Consider the following 19,531-nt stretch of genomic DNA (forward strand, 5'->3'; position numbering starts at 1 on the left):
TTCAGAACCCTACCTTTGACCCTGTAATCCACATTTAAATTAGTCCTACCAAAATGAATCACCTCACATTTATCAGGGTTAAACTCCATTTGCCATTTTTCGGCCCGGAGAGTTATTGGAGAATGCAAACAATTAAATTGTGCTCAGAGAGTATAACCTATTCTCTCTCCATAGATGCTGTCAGACCTGCAGAGATCTTCCAGCATTTTCTGTTTTTGTTTTGGATTCCAGCAATTTGCTTTTAATTAAGTTGTGCTGCTCTGCGTTCGCTCGGACGAGAGTTAACAAATTTAAAAAAGTTACAAAATCTGATTTAAAACGTCAAGTATGTTCCTGATACTCAGAACGCCAGCCTGCATCTGAAAATACGGGTAATCTTACTTAAAAAAATGTTACCAGTGATGTGAGCAGTATTCGGTCCAATCAGCATTGCGGTTTCAGTGAATGAGTGAAATGATCTGCTGTTTACTAGGAAGAGTGGATCAGTCAGCGAGTGGAACAGGGACTGGCGCGGTTCTCAGAATGGAGACACTGACCGCCCTAGCTGTTTGTTTATTGATATCTGTGGGTGAGGATCACTTTCTCACATCATTTATTTTAGTAATTGGAGAAACTACACAGTAAAGAAATCCGGAGATGTTGTTATTAACACTTAGAAAAGTCTGTGTTGTGTTGAGTTTGACCGCTTCTCTCAATGTGATTTTCTTTCCTCAGCGGAGCCCCAGGGTTTAATCATCCAGACAGAAAACAGTCAGATTAATGTGACCGAAGGAGGAAACGCTTTTTTCTCAGTGAAGCCGTTAGCTGCGGTGAAGAGTGGGAACTGGGAATTCAAGGATGGAACTGTCGCTCAGTGGGTCGGTGCAGGTTTTATTATAAATAATGATTACGAAGGTCGGGCTGAGTTATTCCTTCCTAACGGATCGCTCCTGCTGAAGTCAGTGACGGTTTCGGACAGCGGGAAATACACTGTTAAAATTATACCAGAAACCGGCAGTGAATCAACAGCAACCATCACTCTGAATGTCCTTGGTAAGTGACACTTTTGCCATTATATTCGTGTGATTATTTAACATATGGAAGTCTAACTTACACCATATGCCGTATAAAAGTTTGAAGTACAGCCTGACTTCTTGAATTTTCCAATATGGGAAGTACAGGTAATAAATAATTTCTCGGTCGGAATGGCATTCCGCTGATAGTTTTAGGCTTTTAAAATTGCCTCCCTACATGAAACCATGTAAGAGAATCGAACTATCTGATCAGAAAGTCTTGGTATCTCTGCTAACTGCGGTGGAAGATCCCTGGTTCACGGCGCGGCACATTGAACCAATGCATTTGAGTTGTGTAAATCTGCGGTGAGGGCCCACCTGATCACAGCGCCAAGTGCACTCTGATCTCAGGCACTTTCTCCTCTCAGTTCTCTTATTCCATTAATTCTGGTCAGGCTGAATTTTCGTTAAAATTGCAACATTGTTAGAAAAATAACTCACTAATAACCGATTGTTGAATAAACATAGCCTAATAATGTTCGGCTAGCCTGTAATTTGAGAGTAATTTACCTCGGCAAAACTGAAGTGTCCAGATAATTCTCGGTGTTGTCAATTATTGTGCTTCGAGTGGAAACTCCGCACTTTAATATCTCAACATACCTTAGAACAAATTAATGATCCCTTGTCATTTTCTGTCTTGCAGTTTCAGCTACCTAAACTTAAATTACTGTTTCTCGTCAGGTTGGTGCTGCATAAAGGAAACGTGGTTAATATTTCTGTCAAATCTATATCTTTTCTGTTCGCAAATCAAGTTAATTAGCTTTTGTCAGAGGTGTTAACATAAAAACATAAAATCGACAGGTGCACAAGGTTCTGCTGCAGATAATTCTGAAAATAAATTAAAGCAGTGTGAAATAACAATGGCTGTGACAATCTGCCCTGTTTCAGATGAAATAAACCTCAACATGATACATATTAAAATTGATTAATAGCTCGATTACGTTAGTTTGAAAATGGTTTCTGATACTGCTTGCTGATGCAGCAGTTAGTGAATGCTAGGGATAGAATATTCTTACTAGGTGGTTGGTGTCTAGCTATAGAACTTAAAAAGGAGTTCAGCCTCAACTGGAACAGCTCCTGTTCAGGGCATCACACTGTAGGAAGGATGCAAATATAGGCATTAGAGAAGGTGCAGAAAGGATTCACAACAATGGTTTCAGTGTTGAGGAGCTTCAGTTACACAGATTGATTGGAGAAGTTAGAACTGCTTTCCTTGGAGAAGAGCAAGTTCAGAAGAGTTAAGACGTATTCAAAATCATTGGTGATCTGGATAGCATAGAGGAGAAACTGTTCCTCTTGGTGGAAGGATGGTGAACCATGGGCACAGATTTAAGGTAATCGGTAAAAGAAGTAACATGAGGAAAAACATTATTTTACAAAAGTGTAGCTGGGATCTGGAATGCAATGCCTGAGAATGTGGTGGAGGCAGGTTGAATCCAGGCATTCAGGAGGATTTTAGATTATCATAGAATCATAGAAACCCTACAGTGCAGAAGGAGGCCATTCGGCCCATCGAGTCTGCACCGACCACAATCCCACCCAGGCCCTACCCCCACATATTTACCCACTAATCCCTCCAACCTACGCATCTCAGGACTCTAAGGGGCAATTTTTAACCTGGCCAATCAACCTAACCCGCACATCTTTGGACTGTGGGAGGAAACCGGAGCACCCGGAGGAAACCCACGCAGACACGAGGAGAATGTGCAAACTCCACACAGACAGTGACCCGAGCCGGGAATCGAACCCAGGACCCTGGAGCTGTGAAGCAGCAGTGCTAACCACTGTGCTACCGTGTAAAGGAAAGTATATGGGCTTTGAGGGAAAGGAGGAATAGTGACATTAGCTTGGGAATACAGAACTTGGATACGCTAAAAAGAGAGACATGGTGCTGAAGGATTTTATCTTACACTCATCAGGATAAATAAAGAATGCCAAATTTCAAAGGATCAAATACCATAGAAGAAAAGGGTGCTGATTGGTTATCAAGTCAACTCTGACCAAGGTTTTGCCATGGACAAAGCGACAGGGAATCTTAGGCTCAAAAAGCTACTGGGTAATTCATAACAATAGCAAGTTTTGGATTTATTTATTTTGTTTGCAAAGAACGGGTCCCCATGTTTGAATGTTCTTCACTTCTGGCAAGTGTAAATGAACCATGTTATGAGCTCAACTGATTATCTTAAATTAGTTATTTCATGGTTATTAGAGAGTCAGGATTGCTCAGCAAGTAATAGACAATTTAGTTTGGGTTTTGCAGGTGCGGGCTGGTTGAGTATGAACTCTGCCCTGCTTATTAGAAACAATTGAAGAAACATGCTGTTTGGATGAATCAGACAACGATTGGGATTGCACCAACACTAAAATTTATGCACAATGTTGCTCCATTATCTGGTAGGTAGTACATTCTTTTGGACTGACTGCAGGGCCTTGTTAGTGGAAATAGTATTTATGCAGCCACTGAAAGTATTGTAAAAAAATTTGAACAACATGTTAAGAAATCCATTTCACAATGCTACTCCACAGTGGTCACTTGAATGATATTTTCCACTAACAGGATGCTACTCTCACTCCAAATCGACACTCTGCCTACCAATGCAGAAAGTTGCTTATGAGTTTCAGATACGTAAACCATAAATCTCAGCAGTTGACTGATCAAATCAAACTGCAATGGTCCTTCAGTAGTTTATGATAGGCAGTGTACAGACTTTATTCAACTAGTCTGCACTTGCAAAACCTAAATATACTATTAAATCTGATTCTGTGATTGGGCAATTCTCGCTGAACAATCCTAAGTGCATTAATCACTTCATTCAAACAATTTAAAATAATCAGTCAAGCTTGCAATGTGGCTTATTTATGCTTGCTGGAAGTAACATATATTGCTGCACAGGGGGCAAAAGAGTTCTCTGTCAAAAAAGTGGAATATGTTCAAACTTTACTGCTGTTCTGAATTACCCTGGAGCTTGGGGAACATGCAGTCCCCCAATGCTTTCCCAATGGCCTCAGCCATTCAGAGCCGACTTGCCAAGCAATCTGAACCCTTTCCTTCAGTAACATGATTTTCTGTGGTTGTTTGAAATTTGGCACTCTACATTTGCTCTGATGAATGCAAGATACAATGCTTCAGCAACAAGTCTCACTTTTCAGCAATATTCGGGTAACACAAGGTGAATTTGTTTGATTGTACTTGGAAAGAGAGGAGCTTAATCGGCAATTCAGAGTCCGAGAAGGATCAATAACATGTATTCCATATTATTCAAACACATTTTTCTGACTGCTTTTTAATGTTTATGATTTGAGTCAGGTTTATGAGGGGAGGCGGAGTGTAATTTTTAAGTCTCTTTTATGGCCAAAAGACACAAATTCATAGAATCAATGGTAACATGCCGTGGTGGTCAGCTGACCCAGTAGACAATGTAACCAACGGCAACATGCTGTGGTAGTCAGCTGACCCAGTATAAATTGAAAGCAGATGGAGATCAGGGAAAGCATTTGCGCGCAGGGCCTGGCTCAAGTGGTCGTGTAATGAAGTTTCTTCAATAAACTTTACTTTGATGTACTTTGTGGAGCTGCTTGCTTCTGGAGTATCCTTACTGCCGGATGAACATTGGTAGGAAAACCCATCATAGCTTGGTTTTAGTGTAAGGCTTGAGGTGATGCTACAGACTCAGGACGCAACAGTGGCAGAAGTTAAAAGCAAACTTACGTCATTTGATTGTCCCCCTGTCTTTTCGGATGCCGAACAATGGAAGGCAAAAGAGGAAATGTGGACCCTTATCACTATAATACCGAGGGGAAAAAGCAAGGGATGGCCTTTGCTGGTTCCAGCCAGAAGTAACATAAGGAGCAAAATGTTTCCTTACTGGACTGCAGATGCCCTAAATAAAGAAGAAGGGTTACAGCTCCTATTGCAATATCTGCATACATTTTATCAAAAAGATGCACTTTTGGAGAATTATTAAGAGTAGGTGATTTTTGACAGGATAAGTAGACAAGAAAACCAGTCCATGGAGGAATATATCATGGAATTCGATAAGGATCGTAACAGACGAATGAGATTTAAATTGGAAATTCCAGATGCGGTATTGGCCTTTAAGTTGTTGGACTGTGCATGCCTGTCTCAGAAGGATAGTCTTCTTGTAATGACGGGAGTACAATTCTTTGATCAAATGGTAACATTTTAGAAAATATTTTTCGGAAAATAATCGTTTCCACCACTTCTTTAAAATTCAAATTGGAATGCCATAGCAGCCAGAATAGAGGATTCAATAGTAGCTCAGCTACATCCACAACCAAATGGTACATGAATTTTGATTTGATTTATTATTGTCACATGTATTAACATACAGCGAAAAGGCTTCTATACAGAGACAGTTACACTAATGACAGACCTGACGTTGAAGACGGCTTGAACCGATTTGATAATGGAAATAGAAGACGCACATGGGATGGTGATAAAAGACGTGCAAACCGAAGAAATGGTAAAGGGATAATGAATCGCTGTTTTCAGTGCGATTTCCCCATATCACCACATGGTGAATTATCCAAAAAGAAGAAACTGCATCTTTGAAGTCACACACAAAACAGAATATGTAGAAACCGACAGTGATGACGATAAAAATCATGAAGGCATTATTTTGTTCATAAGTACAGGTGTTGTTTCAAGTGACATACCATTGTTATTAAGCAGGTCTGCTATGAAAAGAGCCCAGATGACTATCGATTTGAAGCGTGACAAAGCTGTGGTATTTGGATGTGTAAATCTACATTTTACGAGGTCAGGCTATTGTTGCCTTCCCTTAAGTGGACCGAAAACGTCTGACCAGAGGATTCATGATGCATTCGTGTCAATTACAAACAACAACTTGATAGACAAAAAGAAGATTATCCTGAAACTTCAGAAGCAGTTTGCACATCCAGCTCTACAGAGACTGAAAGCACTACTTCGGGATGCAGGTGTGCTAGATAGTGGTTATAATCTTGCAGAGCAAGTATCAGCCCAATGTGAGATTTGCACAAAACATAGAAGGGCACCTCCATGTCCATTGGCTTCGGATTTCAATGATACAGTGGCTATGGATTTGAAGATTTGGGATAAAGCGAAAGGCATCTATTTGCTGCACTTGGTGAACATGGCCACCTGGTTCAGCATATCTACAGTGATTTGTAGCAATGAGAAAAAGACTATCTTGAACAAAATTGTAACTTATTGGACTGGAACAGGGTTGGGGCACTGTCTAAATTCTTGCCGGACAATGGGGGTGAACTTGCGAATGATAAGTTCCAAGACACTTGTGAAAATTTAAATATTGTGGTGATGCACACTGCAGCAGAAAGCCCATTCAGCAATGATCTCTGTAAACCGAATCATGTGAACATGTGAATCTGTGAACATAAATCCATAGATTTATGCTGCACAAGGTTTTGGCTGATCAGCCAGGCTGTAAATTGCAGATTGTATTAGCAGGGGCAGTGCAGACAAAAAATCGGTGGGGGGGCTATATTCCGTACCAATTGGTATTTGGGAGGAACACAATGTTACCATCAGCATTGCTGGATACTCCTCCAGCATTAGAAGAGACAAGCATTAGCTCCATCCTTTCCTCACATGAATGCCACGCATGCAGGGAGAAATGCCTTTATTAAAATCAAGGTTTCAGAGCAGATATGACAAACTCTAATGCACAAGATAGTCAGAGGTATATTTCAGAAAAAGTGATATGGTCTATTGTAAAAGAAAAAACCTAAGAGTGGAAAGGGCTAGATAAAGTCATGGAGACAGATGGCAGTGTGGTCATACTAAAACACACTAACCAGACAGTGCGAGCCCACTCTTCAAGTGTAGTGGAAATTGATTGTGAATTTGGAGCAGTTGAACAAGATATAGAAATGCAAGAAACACTTAGTAGCTCACTTACACATACCTTGAGTAACTATGACAATCAGACAGCGATAGATGAGAAGGAATCTGATGACCAGTTAAATAACAGTGAAGCAGGAGATGAAGCCGTTACTCCAAAGTTTCAGCTACCCAAAGTGGGCACAGTGATACTGTATATACCCAAAGAACAAAGAACAATACAGCACAGTAACAGGCCCTTCGGCCCTCCAAGCCTGCGCCGCTCCCTGGTCCAAACTAGACCATTCTTTTGTATCCCTCCATTCCCACTCCGTTCATGTGGCTATCTAGATAAGTCTTAAACGTTCCCAGTGTGTCTGCCTCCACCACCTTGCCCGGCAGCGCATTCCAGGCCCCCACCACCCTCTGTGCAAAGTACGTCCTTCTGATATCCGTGTTAAACTCCACCCCCCCCCCCCCCTTGAACCTATGACCCCTCGTGAACGTCACCACCGATCTGGGAAAAGGTTTCCCACCGTTCACCCTATCTATGCCTTTCATAATTTTACACACCTCTATTAGGTCACCCCTCATCCTCCGTCTTTCCAGTGAGAAAAACCCCAGTTTACCCAATCTCTCATAACTAAGCCCTTCCATACCAGACAACATCCTGGTAAACCTCCTCTGCACTCTCTCTAAAGCCTCCACGTCCTTCTGGTAGTGTGGCGACCAGAACTGGGCGCAATATTCCAAATGCGGCCGAACCAACGTTCCATACAAGTGCAACATCAGACCCCAACTTTTATACTCTATGCCCCGTCCTATAAAGGCAAGCATGCCATATGCCTTCTTCACTACCTTCTCCACCTGTGACATCACCTTCAAGGATCTGTGGACTTGCACACCCAGGTCCCTCTGCGTATCTACACCCTTTATGGTTCTGCCATTTATCGTATAGCTCCCCCCTATGTTAGTTCTACCAAAATGCATCACTTCGCATTTATCTGGATTGAACTCCATCTGCCATTTCTTTGCCCAAATTTCCAGCCTATCTATATCCTTCTGTAGCCTCTGACAATGTTCCTCACTATCTGCAAGTCCAGCCATTTTCGTGTCGTCCGCAAACTTACTGATCACCCCAGTTACACCTTCTTCCAGATCGTTTATATAAATCACAAACAGCAGAGGTCCCAACATAGAGCCCTGCGGAACATCACTAGTCACAGGCATCCAGCCGGAAAAAGACCCTTCCACCACCACCCTCTGTCTTCCGTGACAAAGCCAGTTCTCCACCCATCTAGCCACCTCCCCCTTTATCCCATGAGATCCAACCTACCATGAGGGACTTTGTCAAACGCTTTACTGAAGTCCATATAGACGACATCCACGGCCCTTCCCTCGTCAACCATTCTAGCCACTTCTTCAAAAAACTCCACCAGGTTAGTGAGGCAGGACCTCCCTCTCACAAAACCATGCTGACTATCGTTAATGAGTTTATTCCTTTCTAAATGCGCATACATCCTATCTCTAAGAATCCTCTCCAACAACTTCCCGACCACGGACGTCAAGCTCACTGGCCTATAATTTCCTGGGTTATCCTTCCTACCCTTCTTAAATAACGGGACCACATTAGCTATCCTCCAATCCTCTGGGACCTCACCTGTGTCCAGTGATGAGACAAAGATTTGCATCAGAGGCCCAGCGATTTCATCTCTCGTCTCCCTGAGCAGCCTGGGATAGATTCCATCAGGCCCTGGGGATTTGTCAGTCTTTATATTCCCTAAAAAACCGAACACTTCCTCCCTTGTAATGGAGATTTTCTCTAATGGGTCAACACTCCCCTCCGAGACACTCCCAGTCAACACATCCCTCTCCTTTGTGAATACCGACGCAAAGTATTCATTTAGGATCTCCCCTACTTCTTTGGGCTCTGAGCATAATTCCCCACTTTTGTCCCTGAGAGGTCCGATTTTTTTCCTGACAACCCTTTTGTTCCTAACGTATGAATAAAATGCCTTGGGATTCTCCTTAATCCTGTCTGCCAAGGACATTTCGTGACCCCTTTTTGCCCTTCTAATTCCTCGTTTGAGTTCTTTCCTACTTTCTTTGTATTCCTCCAGAGCGCCCTCCGTTTTTAGCTGCCTGGACCTAACGTATGCCACTCTTCTTTTTGACCAATCCCTCAACTTCCCTGGTTATCCACGGTTCTGGAATCCTACCCTTCCTATCCTTTTTTACAGGGTAAAGTGAGTGGAGGGATGTGACTATAATCAGAAGAGCAGAAAATGCCTTACGAAAATATAAATACTGGCTCAACATTCAAGAGCAAGGGCAAAAAGCGAAATCTATAGATTGGGAAAATGGGTGGAAAGATGGAAGCCAAAAAAGTGAGATTTAAACTGAGTCAGTGAGCAGTCATGAACCCAGGAAAAAGGTCACAAATCTATGAACGAAATTAACAGAGGTCTGAAAGTAGTAGCCCTGACAGGGATAGACACAGCAGAGGTTGGAATTTAACAAGGGAGGCTAGGAATCAAACTGATGACAGTAATAGGATAGGGAAGTTTTGGTGATTGCCAATAAAATAGAGATTATGGAAATAAGAGGCCAAACAAAGAGAATTGGACAGTTGGAAAGAGTTTGGGGATGTACACTGAGATGCCAGAAAAATGGCAACCTACTCTGTCCCATTGGTGGGCTTGCACAGAGAAAGTTTTGCAAGATGCTTGCACAGACAACGTTTTGCAAGATGGGACTTTTAAAGCAACGGCCAGATTAGTAGTCCCTGAGTATGAGGAACACTTGGAGGTGCGAGACATTAGGGTTGATAGACCCACAATGGGGAAAGTGACACTGAATTTTTTTTTTTGCTATCCTAGCCTCTAATAATTGGGAATGTAAGTCTATAGATATCAAAGCAGCATTTCTACAGGGTGAAAGATTTCAAAGAAAAGTTTTTGAAGCCACCCAAAGAAACAGGCAATACTCAGACAGTTTTGGAAACTGAAGTAATGTGTGTATATAGAAATCATAGAAACCCTACAGTACAGAAAGAGGCCATTCGGCCCATCGAGTCTGCACCGACCACAATCCCACCCAGGCCCTACCCCCATATCCCTACATATTTATCCACTAATCCCTCTAACCTACACATCTCAGGACACGATGGGCAATTTTTTTTTTAGCATGGCCAATCAACCTAACCCGTACATCTTTGGACTGTGGGAGGAAACCGGAGCACCCGGAGGAAACCCACGCAGACACGAGGAGAATGTGCAAACTCCACACAGACAGTGACCCAAGCCGGGAATCGAACCCAGGTCCCTTGAGTGATGCCGCAAGGAAGGGGCTGATATCTTTCTGTACAATCTGTATTGCTGAAAACTGGCTGTGTCCAGTTAAAAGCGGATCCTGCAATGTTCTATTGTAAGTCTGAGGGAAAATTGGCAGGGGTTTTCCTGATGCATGTTGATGACTTCCTATGGAATGGCACAGACAAATTTGAAAAGAGGGTAGTTAATAGGTTAAAGATGGAATTTAAAGTAGGAAGTCAAGCGGCCAATGTTTTTCGATATCTTGATATACAACAAAACAAATACGGAATAACAATGAATCAATAGGGACATCTTGACAGCATTGATCCTATTCCCATAACTAGAGAAAGGGTGATTGAAAAAAGAGGAACTGGCTACGAAAAAGAAACTGAATTTTTGAAGTGTATGATAGAACAATTAAATTGGCTGTGCACACAGACAAGACCGGAATGTCCAAGAGCTAAGTAATATGTTGATGTGCTTCAGTCCGAGAGATCTTGCAGGCCAATAAAACAATAAAAAGCTGAAAGGAGAGGAATGTGTAATTAAATTCCCAGCGCTGGGAGAACTGGAAGATATAAAGTGTTTGGTGATGCTTCACATGCCAATCTACCAAATGGACATTCGAACAGTGCCAGTTTCATAATATTCTTGGTGGGTGAGGAAGGAAAATTTTGCCACTTAGCCTGGGAAGCAAAGAAAATAAAAAAGTTGGTCAAAAGTACATTGGCAGTGGAAGCAGTAGATATGGGGATATATCTGTCTGACACATTAACAGAGTTATTTTTCAAGGCAACGTTGAGGAAGAAGATACCAATTGAGTGTTATGTGGACAATGTTCACTTTACAAAGTGTAATAAAAATGTGACTGAGAATTGATTTGGCCAACATTAAACAAATTCCAGCTGGAATAGCCAATGCCCCTTGATTCATGCTGAGGCACTTTGCAGTGCACAAAGTCTGGGAGATTTATTTTGTAACTCCCACTAGAATTCTTTACACAAACTCGACACTTACAATTCTTTTGGGAGAATCGCCCCTGGTATTTTTATTGCTTGCTACTGGAATATCCTTACTGCCAGATGAACACAGCACAGATGAAGACTATTCAGCCTATCATGCCTGTTCTGGTTCTTAGACAAGACATGCTAAGTCCTATATGCCTGCTGTTTTGTCTTTAAATTTGTAGCTTCCATAATCTTATGTACCTATCCAATTCCTTTTTAAATTATTTCAGGAATCAGTTTACATCACTGTTTCAGGTAGAGCATTCCATGTTCTGTCAAATCTGAGAGAAAATAAATCACCTCATTTCCCCTCTTGATCTTGTGCCTATGATTTTAAATCTATGACCTCTTACTATTGATTCACTCACCAGAAGAAACAGTAATGCTCAATCGATTCTATCAAAACCTCTCATCTTGAAATCCTCAATTTGGTAAGCTCTTAATCTTCCCTGTTCCAAGGGGAACAGTCCTAACTTTTCCAATCTCTCCTCATAACACGATATTGGATGAGAATATAGGAGGCATGGTTAGTAAGTTTGCAGATGACACCAAGATTGGTGGCATAGTGGACAGTGAAGAAAGTTATCTTCAATTGCAACGGGATCTTGATCAATTGGGCCAGTGGGCTGACGAATGGCAGATGGAGTTTAATTTAAACAAATGCGAGGTGATGCATTTTCGTAGACTGAACCAGGGCAGGACTTACTCTGTTAATGGCAGGGCATTGGGGAGAGTTACAGAACAAAGAGATCTAGGGGTACATGTTCATAGCTCCTTGAAAGTGGAGTCACAGATGGACAGAGTAGTGAAGAAGGCATTCGGCATGCTTGGTTTCATAGGTCAGAACGTTGAATACAGGAGTTGGGACGTCTTTTTGAAGTTGTACAAGACATTGGTAAGGCCACACTTGGAATACTGTGTGCAATTCTGGTCATCCTATTATAAAAAGGATATTATTAAACTAGAAAGAGTGCAGAAAAGATTTACTAAGATCCTACCGGGACTTGATGGATTGAGTTATAAGGAGAGGCTGGATAGACTGGGACTTTTTTCTCTGGAGCGTAGGAGGCTGAGGGGTAACCTTATAGAGGTCTTTAAAATAATGAGGGGCATAGATCAGCTAGATAGTCAATATCTTTTCCCAAAGGTAGGGGAGTCTAAAACTAGAGGGCATAGGTTTAAGGTGAGAGGGGAGAGATACAAGTGTCCAGAGGGGCAATTGTTTCACACAGAGGGTGGTGAGTGTCTCGAACGAGCTGCCAGAGGTAGTAGTAGAGGTGGGTACAATTTTGTCTTTTAAAAAGCATTTAGATAGTTACATGGGTACGTTGGGTATAGAGGGATATGGGCCAAATGCAGGCAATTGGGATTGGCTTGGGGTATTTTACAATAAAAGGGCAGCGTGGACAAGTTGGGCCGAAGGGCCTGTTTCCATACTGTAAATCTCTACGATTCTAACCCAGTTGCATTTTGGTGAGCCACTTTGTGGATTTATGTTTATTATAATTATGCTGAATAAACTGGAGAAGATGAAATGGTGGCACATATTTCCAGTATTCTGCAGTACAGTGATAAATGTTTGCTGATTACTCTCAGAGCCTTAGTACATCACCCGATCATTTGACAGACATACCATGTTATGTAGGGACATAGTCCACTCACAGGAGTGGCCATTGATGCAGAATACAACTGTTTTGTATAAAAAATATATATTTATGGAGGATTGAACAGGTAAATTTAAAATACTCAGTACAAACACGATAAATGTAGTTCTATACAAATTTTGCTATTCTCCTCCTTAAAGTGCCAGAGCAACAATGATCTTATTTCTGTGTTTGTACTTGACAAAAAAAATCCTATAATTAATAACTGCTTGCATTTATATGGCACCATTAATGTAGTAAACTTCTCAATGTTTATTTCACAGGAGCCATTCTAAAATAAAATTTGACATCAAGATGTGTAAGGAGGTATTAGGGCAGGTGGCTAAAAACTTAATCTAAGACAAAAGTTTTAAGGAGATGAGAGAGAGGCAGAAAGGTTTAGAGAGGGAATCCATCCTAGCCAGTTCAAGACACTACTACCAATATTGTCAATAAAAATCAGGGATACACAAGGAAATTTATGAGAGGAAATAAATACAATCTTATGGCGGTGGATGTTATGTATTACTACTCATGCTTGTCATACTCCTTCAATAGAACACAGTTAGAATATAACAAAAAGAATTAGCATAACCTTTACCAATTAAAAAATGAAACATGACAAAATGCAATTCTTAACAGCTAGCTATCGGCACAGTGGTTAGCATGTCTGCCTCACAGTACCAGTGACCCAAGTTCACTGCAAGATCCGGCTTGCATCACTGTCTGTGTGGAGTGTGCATGTTCTCCCTGTGTCTGCGTGGTTTCCTCCGGGTGTTCTGGTTCCTCCCACAGTCCAAATGACAGGCGGCTAGGTACATTGGCCATGCTAAATTCTCTCTCAGTATACCTGAACAGCCACCAGAGTGTGGCGACTAGGGGATTATCACAGTAACTTCATTGCAGTGTTAATGTTAACCTACTTGTGACACGAATAAATAAACTTTAAACTTGTTCCAATTTAGCAGAATACCCCACAGAAATGAATCCCTTTTTCAGAACCATTTAGCAAAGAAACCAAAGATGCTTGCGCAGGAACTAGATTTCCAGCCTTTTGACACTTCTGGAGAGTGATCCAGACAGAGACCCATCTTCTAATTCTAAATGCAGCAACTTACAGAGAACACGCCACCTCCAAACAGCAGACTCTAAGAGGAAAAGGCTTTTTCTTTGCAGATTCCAGTCTCCACTTCAGACAGAGCAAAAGATACAGAGAAATCAACCTCTCTCTAAAAATCTCGAAACAGACTGCCTTGAGTTGTCTGTGAAAGCCTAGCTCTACCCAGTCATATGACCTTATCTGTCAATCAATCCAAATCAAGCCTCACTCTGAAATATCCCAGGGGAAAACACAAAACATCAGAACCTCGCATTAATTCAGATCAAAACAAACACCATCAATTAAAATCAATTATGCTGCTGTAGTAACAAAACAATGCTTCTGGATCCAGACAAAACAGCTTCAATATAATGGAAGACACTAGTAAACACATTCAGCACAGACATGACTAAACTACATTTCTTAAAGGCACAGTATTGTCATGCACCCTGCTTCTATTTTATCAATCCAATCATTTGCAATGGCTTCTCTTCCTGCTCCTGGGTTGTAATCCCTGGCATTTCTCAAAGGTTTATCTTTGACCATCACCTATTTCTCATGTACAAGCTGCCTTTTGGTGACATCACTACTTAATTTTCACATATACATTGAAACCCAACTCTACTGCACTATCACCTCTCTGGATTCCTCTACTTTTGCTGAATTATTATAAATTTCCTCCAATCAAATTCTGGGAAGATTGAAATCATGATTTTAGATCCTTGGTCCCTAGCTACCAACTCCATCCCACCCTGGCAATGGGCTGGGATTAAGCCAATCTGTTCACAACCTTGGTGTCACATTTGATCCAAAGATGAGCAATTAATATCATTAGTGCCATCAACACTTTCTGAGCTGAGCTTATTTAGGCCTTTGACTCCAGACCCAACTCTTCCGACACAATCCTGGTTAATATCCCACATTCTTCCCTCCGTAAACTTGAGGTCAGCAAAATCTCCACTGTTGTTTTTGTTGATCTGCTAATAGTAAGGATTTTCTGTAGAACTTGTGGGCTTAATCTTCTAGCTATTCCCACTGGTGGGATCTTACAGTCCACAGGTGGTGATCCTCTGTGGTGAGTTCCCTGGCAACACGGCCAGAAAACAAGGGGGCACTTGATAGACATCAGCGGAACCAGATGATCCCGCCTCCAGACAAAGATGGGCCCATTTGCTGCTGGAAACTAGGTTGCACAGGGGTGGGGGAGGAGAGGGGGGGCGGGGGGCGGGGGGGGGGGGGGGGGCTGAAATCCCACCCTTCATTTGATTTGACTGTCTCTGCTAAAAAAATTGGTACCAGCCAACATAAAAATTGTTCCTCAAATATGCTGAAGCATTTGTAAGCAACTTTGAATAGTTGTATTGAACTACAATGCAGTGCTGAATGACTTGGATCTGCTGCTGTTGCTCTGCAGGCAAACAGGAAAAGCAGGACTTGCATTTATGTAACACTTTTCATGGGGAGGTGAGAGTAAATGCCCTTGATATCAAGGAAGCATTTGACCAAGTATGGCATCAAGGAGCCCTACCAAATGTGGAGTCAATGGGAATCGGGGGAAGACTTTCTGCTAGTTAGAGACATACCTGGCACAGAGAAAGATGGTTGTGGTAGTTGGAAACAAATCATCTCAGCTCCAGGATATCACTGCAGGAGCTCCTCAGGATAGTGTTATTGGTCCAGCAGCTGAACTATCTTCAGCTGTTTCATCAATGGCCTTCCCTCCATCAAAATGTCAGAATTGGGGATGTGAACAATGTTCAGCATCATTTATGACTCAGAGACTCCGTTCAGAGCAGAAGGAGGCCATTTGGCCCATCGAGTCTGCACTGACCACAATACCACTCAGGCCCTCTCCCTGTAACCCCACATATTTACCCTGCTATTCCCGACACTAAGGGGCAATTTAGCATGGCCAATCAACCTAACCCACAGATCTTTGGACTGTGGGAGAAACCGGAGCATTCAGAGGGAACCCACGCAGACACAGGGAGAATGTACAAACTCCACACAGTCAGTGACCTAAGGCCGAAATTGGAACCTGGATCCCTGGTGCTGTGAGGCAACAGTGCTGACCACTGTGCCACCATGCCGCCCTCAGATACGCCTCAGATACTGAACCCATTCATGTCCAAATACAGCAAGAACTGGACAATATCCAGGCATGGGCTGACAAGTGGCAAGTAATATTCGCACCACACAAGTGCCAGGCATTGACCACCTCCAACAAGAGGGAATCTAACCATTGTCCTTAGACATTTAATGCCATTGCCAATTCTGAATCCCCTCTGAATCAATGGCCTGGGGGTTACCATTGGCCAGAAACTGAATTGGACACATAAATACTCTGGCTACCAGAGAAAGTGAAAAGCTAGGAATCCTGCTGTGAGTAACTCACCTCCTGACCCTCCCAAAGCCTTTCCATCATCTACAAGGCACAAGTCAGGAGTGAAATGAAATACTCTCCACTTGCCTGGATGAGTGCAGTTGCAAGAACACTCAAGAAGCTCAACATAATCCAAGAAAAAGCTGCCCACTTGATTGGTACCCTTTCTATAAACATTCACTCCCTCCACCACCAACGCACACTGGCAGCAATATGTAACATCTACAGGATGCACTACAGGAACTCACCAAGGTTCTTTAGGCAACACCTCCTTCCAAATCCACAACCACTACCATCTAGATGGACAAGGGCAGCAGATACCTGGGAACACTAGCACCAGTCCAAAGATGTGCGGGTTAGGTTGATTGGCCAGGTTAAAAATTGCCCTTGGGAGTCCTGAGATGCGTGGGTTGGTGGGATTAGCGGGTAAATATGTGGGGGTGGGGCCTGGGTGGGATTGTGGTCGGTGCAGACTCAATGGGCCGAATGGCCTCCTTCTGCACTGTAGGGTTTCTATGATCTATACAGGTTCCACTCTAAGTCACTCACCATCCTGAGTGGGAAATATATCACCATTCCTTCACTGTCACCGGGTCAAAACTTGGAATTTCCTCCCTAAAATCACTGGATGTACCTACCCCTCAGGGACTACAACAGTTCAAGAAGGCAGCTCAGCAACACCCACTGAGGGGCAACTACAGATGAGTAATAAATCCGTAGACGTAAAAAATAAAAAGCAAAGAACATCACCAATTGTCTGAAAGCTAAGGAAGGAGAAGGAAGAGGTTTCTAATTTTCCCAATTCACTGCAAGAATTCCAGACTGCATGAGTGCTTCAGTCCCAGTTCAGCAGCAGATAAAGCTAGAGATGGTAGAGAAACAGGCTGAGAAGTCCAAGCATGTAAATAAAAGATCAGCCTATGTCTCAAACTGCTTTAATGCCAATCTTGAAGTGAAGTCACTGCTGTAAGGGAGGGAAAGGATAGACAATCTGCTTGCAACAAACATCAACAAATAACAATATAATAATGAACAGATCATGTTTTATATGTTGATTGGGGATAAATATTGGCCAGGGCACACCTGCTGTTATTCATGGTAGTTGCTGAAAACCTCCATCCTCGTTCATAGCTGGGATTCTCCGGTGCCACTGAAAGTGAATGGTGTTTTGGCTGAAACACCAAATTCTCCGTTATTACTTGCAGTGGGGTGGCCATGGATGAGATCAGAGAATCCCACCCAGTGCCTGGATATTTTATTTCTAGCTAAGTAGGCAGGCAGAACTAATTTAATGTCTCTGCCAAAAGACAGTACACTATTGTTTCAATACTGTGCTGAAGTTTCAGCCTAGATTGTTGTGCTCAAGTCATGGAGTCAGACTTAAAACTACAGCCTTCTGATTTAGAGGCATGAGTTTTGCCAACTGAACCACAACTGACATGTAAGGGAAAATTGGAACAGTGCCAGTATGAAGCAGTGGGGTGGAGGTTACAGGCAAGTGTAGAAGTGGATGTTTGTGCTATGGGGCTATTCAATGGTGTTCTTTTCTTGGAAGATGGAATACAAAAGAATGACTGCAGTAATGTGTTTTTGTCATGGATCTTCTGTGACATTCAGGCATAAATCAATCAGTTGGTGTGGGACCTTTTTGGTACCAATTGACCACATGTGTGCTCCATGCAAAAGTATAAAATCCCTCAGACAGGGAATGCATGAGCTTACAGGTAACAGTCATATTGGAGAACATGGCTGTCCCAAAGGAGGAAAGACTGAATACTAATAGGGCTCAATGTTAATATCCCCCATGATGGACCAGAAGAAATTTAAATATTAGATATCAGGAATATACCCAAGCTCATTACGTATGCTCTTTATGGCAGTGGGTTACATGTTTGTGATTCTTTTTGGAGAGGTGAAACACTTAAGGATATTTAAATCAGGTTTACACAATGCAGTTGTGAGCAGATTTAAGTTTAACAGCTGTACGCCAGATCTTCATGGGCTCAGAAAGCCAGACGGCTAAATCGCGACGGGAGTAGCCAACTGCAGATCATTCCTTTTTAGAGAATTACTTGTGAGCAAAGAAGAGCCCCTCAAGCAAATCCTTGAGTCCCCTCATTATCATTATATTATTAAATGTTTCACCTCTCCAAGGAGAATCACAAACATGTAACACACTGCCATAAAGAGCATACATAATAAGTTTGGGTACATTCCTGATATCTAACCTTTAGATTTCCCCTGCTGATCACGCTTCCAAACCTCAATGATCCTGGTTGTAATTCATGCTCTTAATTTTTCCACATGACAGCTAGCCAGGTTAACAATCTGGCAAGAAGAAAAAATTAATAGAGAGGTCCAACTTTAAATTTTGCAGGATCTCCAAGTGCCTGGGATTTCTATGGAGGCGATCTTACCAAAATTTCTAAGTCCCGAATGAGCATGAAAACAGGAGCATTTCAGAACCGTTTTTCCGGCAAGGCCAAAAGTCCAATCTTATGCCACTCTGTGAATAAAATGCAAAATCTGTTTCCTGCCAGTCGGGGAGGGGTAGGGCCTAAGCTGGCTGGAAAGCCGGTAGTTCACAGCAGAGGGCACAATAGTGTTCTGTTCTGTGCAATTGCAAAAAGCAGAGATCTGTCACTGCCTCCCTGCCTCTTCCCACGATCGCTGACCTCCGCAGCCAATCACTCCCCCCATCCCGGCCAATCCCTGCCTCCCATCCAATCACCCCTGTTCCCGCCTAGCCAATGCCCCGTCACCCCAGCATGGCCCGGTCGATTGCCGGTTGCAGAGTGCACAGCATTTCCCCCATCCAATGTCAGTTGCAGATGCACAAGTTGCACCTGCTTGCCTCCTCTTAGGTCCTGCCCCATCCAGGCTCTGCCCCTCTCAGTAGGCCCAGCACCTTTGGCACTGCCCGGTGCCTGGTAGGCACTACCAGTGTGTCAGGCTGGCAGTGCCAGGGTGCCCAGTGGGCAATGCCAGGGTGCCAGACTTGCATGTCTTTCACATAATTCTTTGAGTTCTAGAAAGCACAGAAATCAATGGTTTTCCTGAACTGTTCTATTTTCTATTTAGCAACATATTTAACAGTTGCATATGTGTACAAAGTATATAGGACAAATTTTACATTGTTCCATATTGTAATTTTGGTCTTCAATTCACAAGATGCAACAGTATTTAAAGAT

At 42.5% G+C, this 19,531-nt stretch overlaps 1 protein-coding gene across 3 annotated transcripts in view; it reads left to right on the plus strand.

Annotated features, from left to right (window-relative positions):
- Positions 1–483: 483 nt before the first annotated feature.
- The window catches only part of LOC144508393 (cell adhesion molecule CEACAM5-like), an 88,723-nt gene continuing 69,675 nt past the window's right edge, over positions 484–19,531 (plus strand). For all 3 annotated transcript variants that reach the window (XM_078236263.1, XM_078236264.1, XM_078236265.1), the window contains exons 1-2: positions 484–568; positions 715–1,032. In XM_078236263.1, the coding sequence (XP_078092389.1) occupies positions 523–568; positions 715–1,032 (364 nt within the window). In that variant the 5' untranslated portion in view covers positions 484–522. The remainder of the gene's footprint in view (positions 569–714; positions 1,033–19,531) is intronic.

Source organism: Mustelus asterias, chromosome 20 (genome assembly GCF_964213995.1).
Source record: "Mustelus asterias chromosome 20, sMusAst1.hap1.1, whole genome shotgun sequence".
NCBI classification, from domain to species: Eukaryota; Metazoa; Chordata; class Chondrichthyes; order Carcharhiniformes; family Triakidae; genus Mustelus; species Mustelus asterias.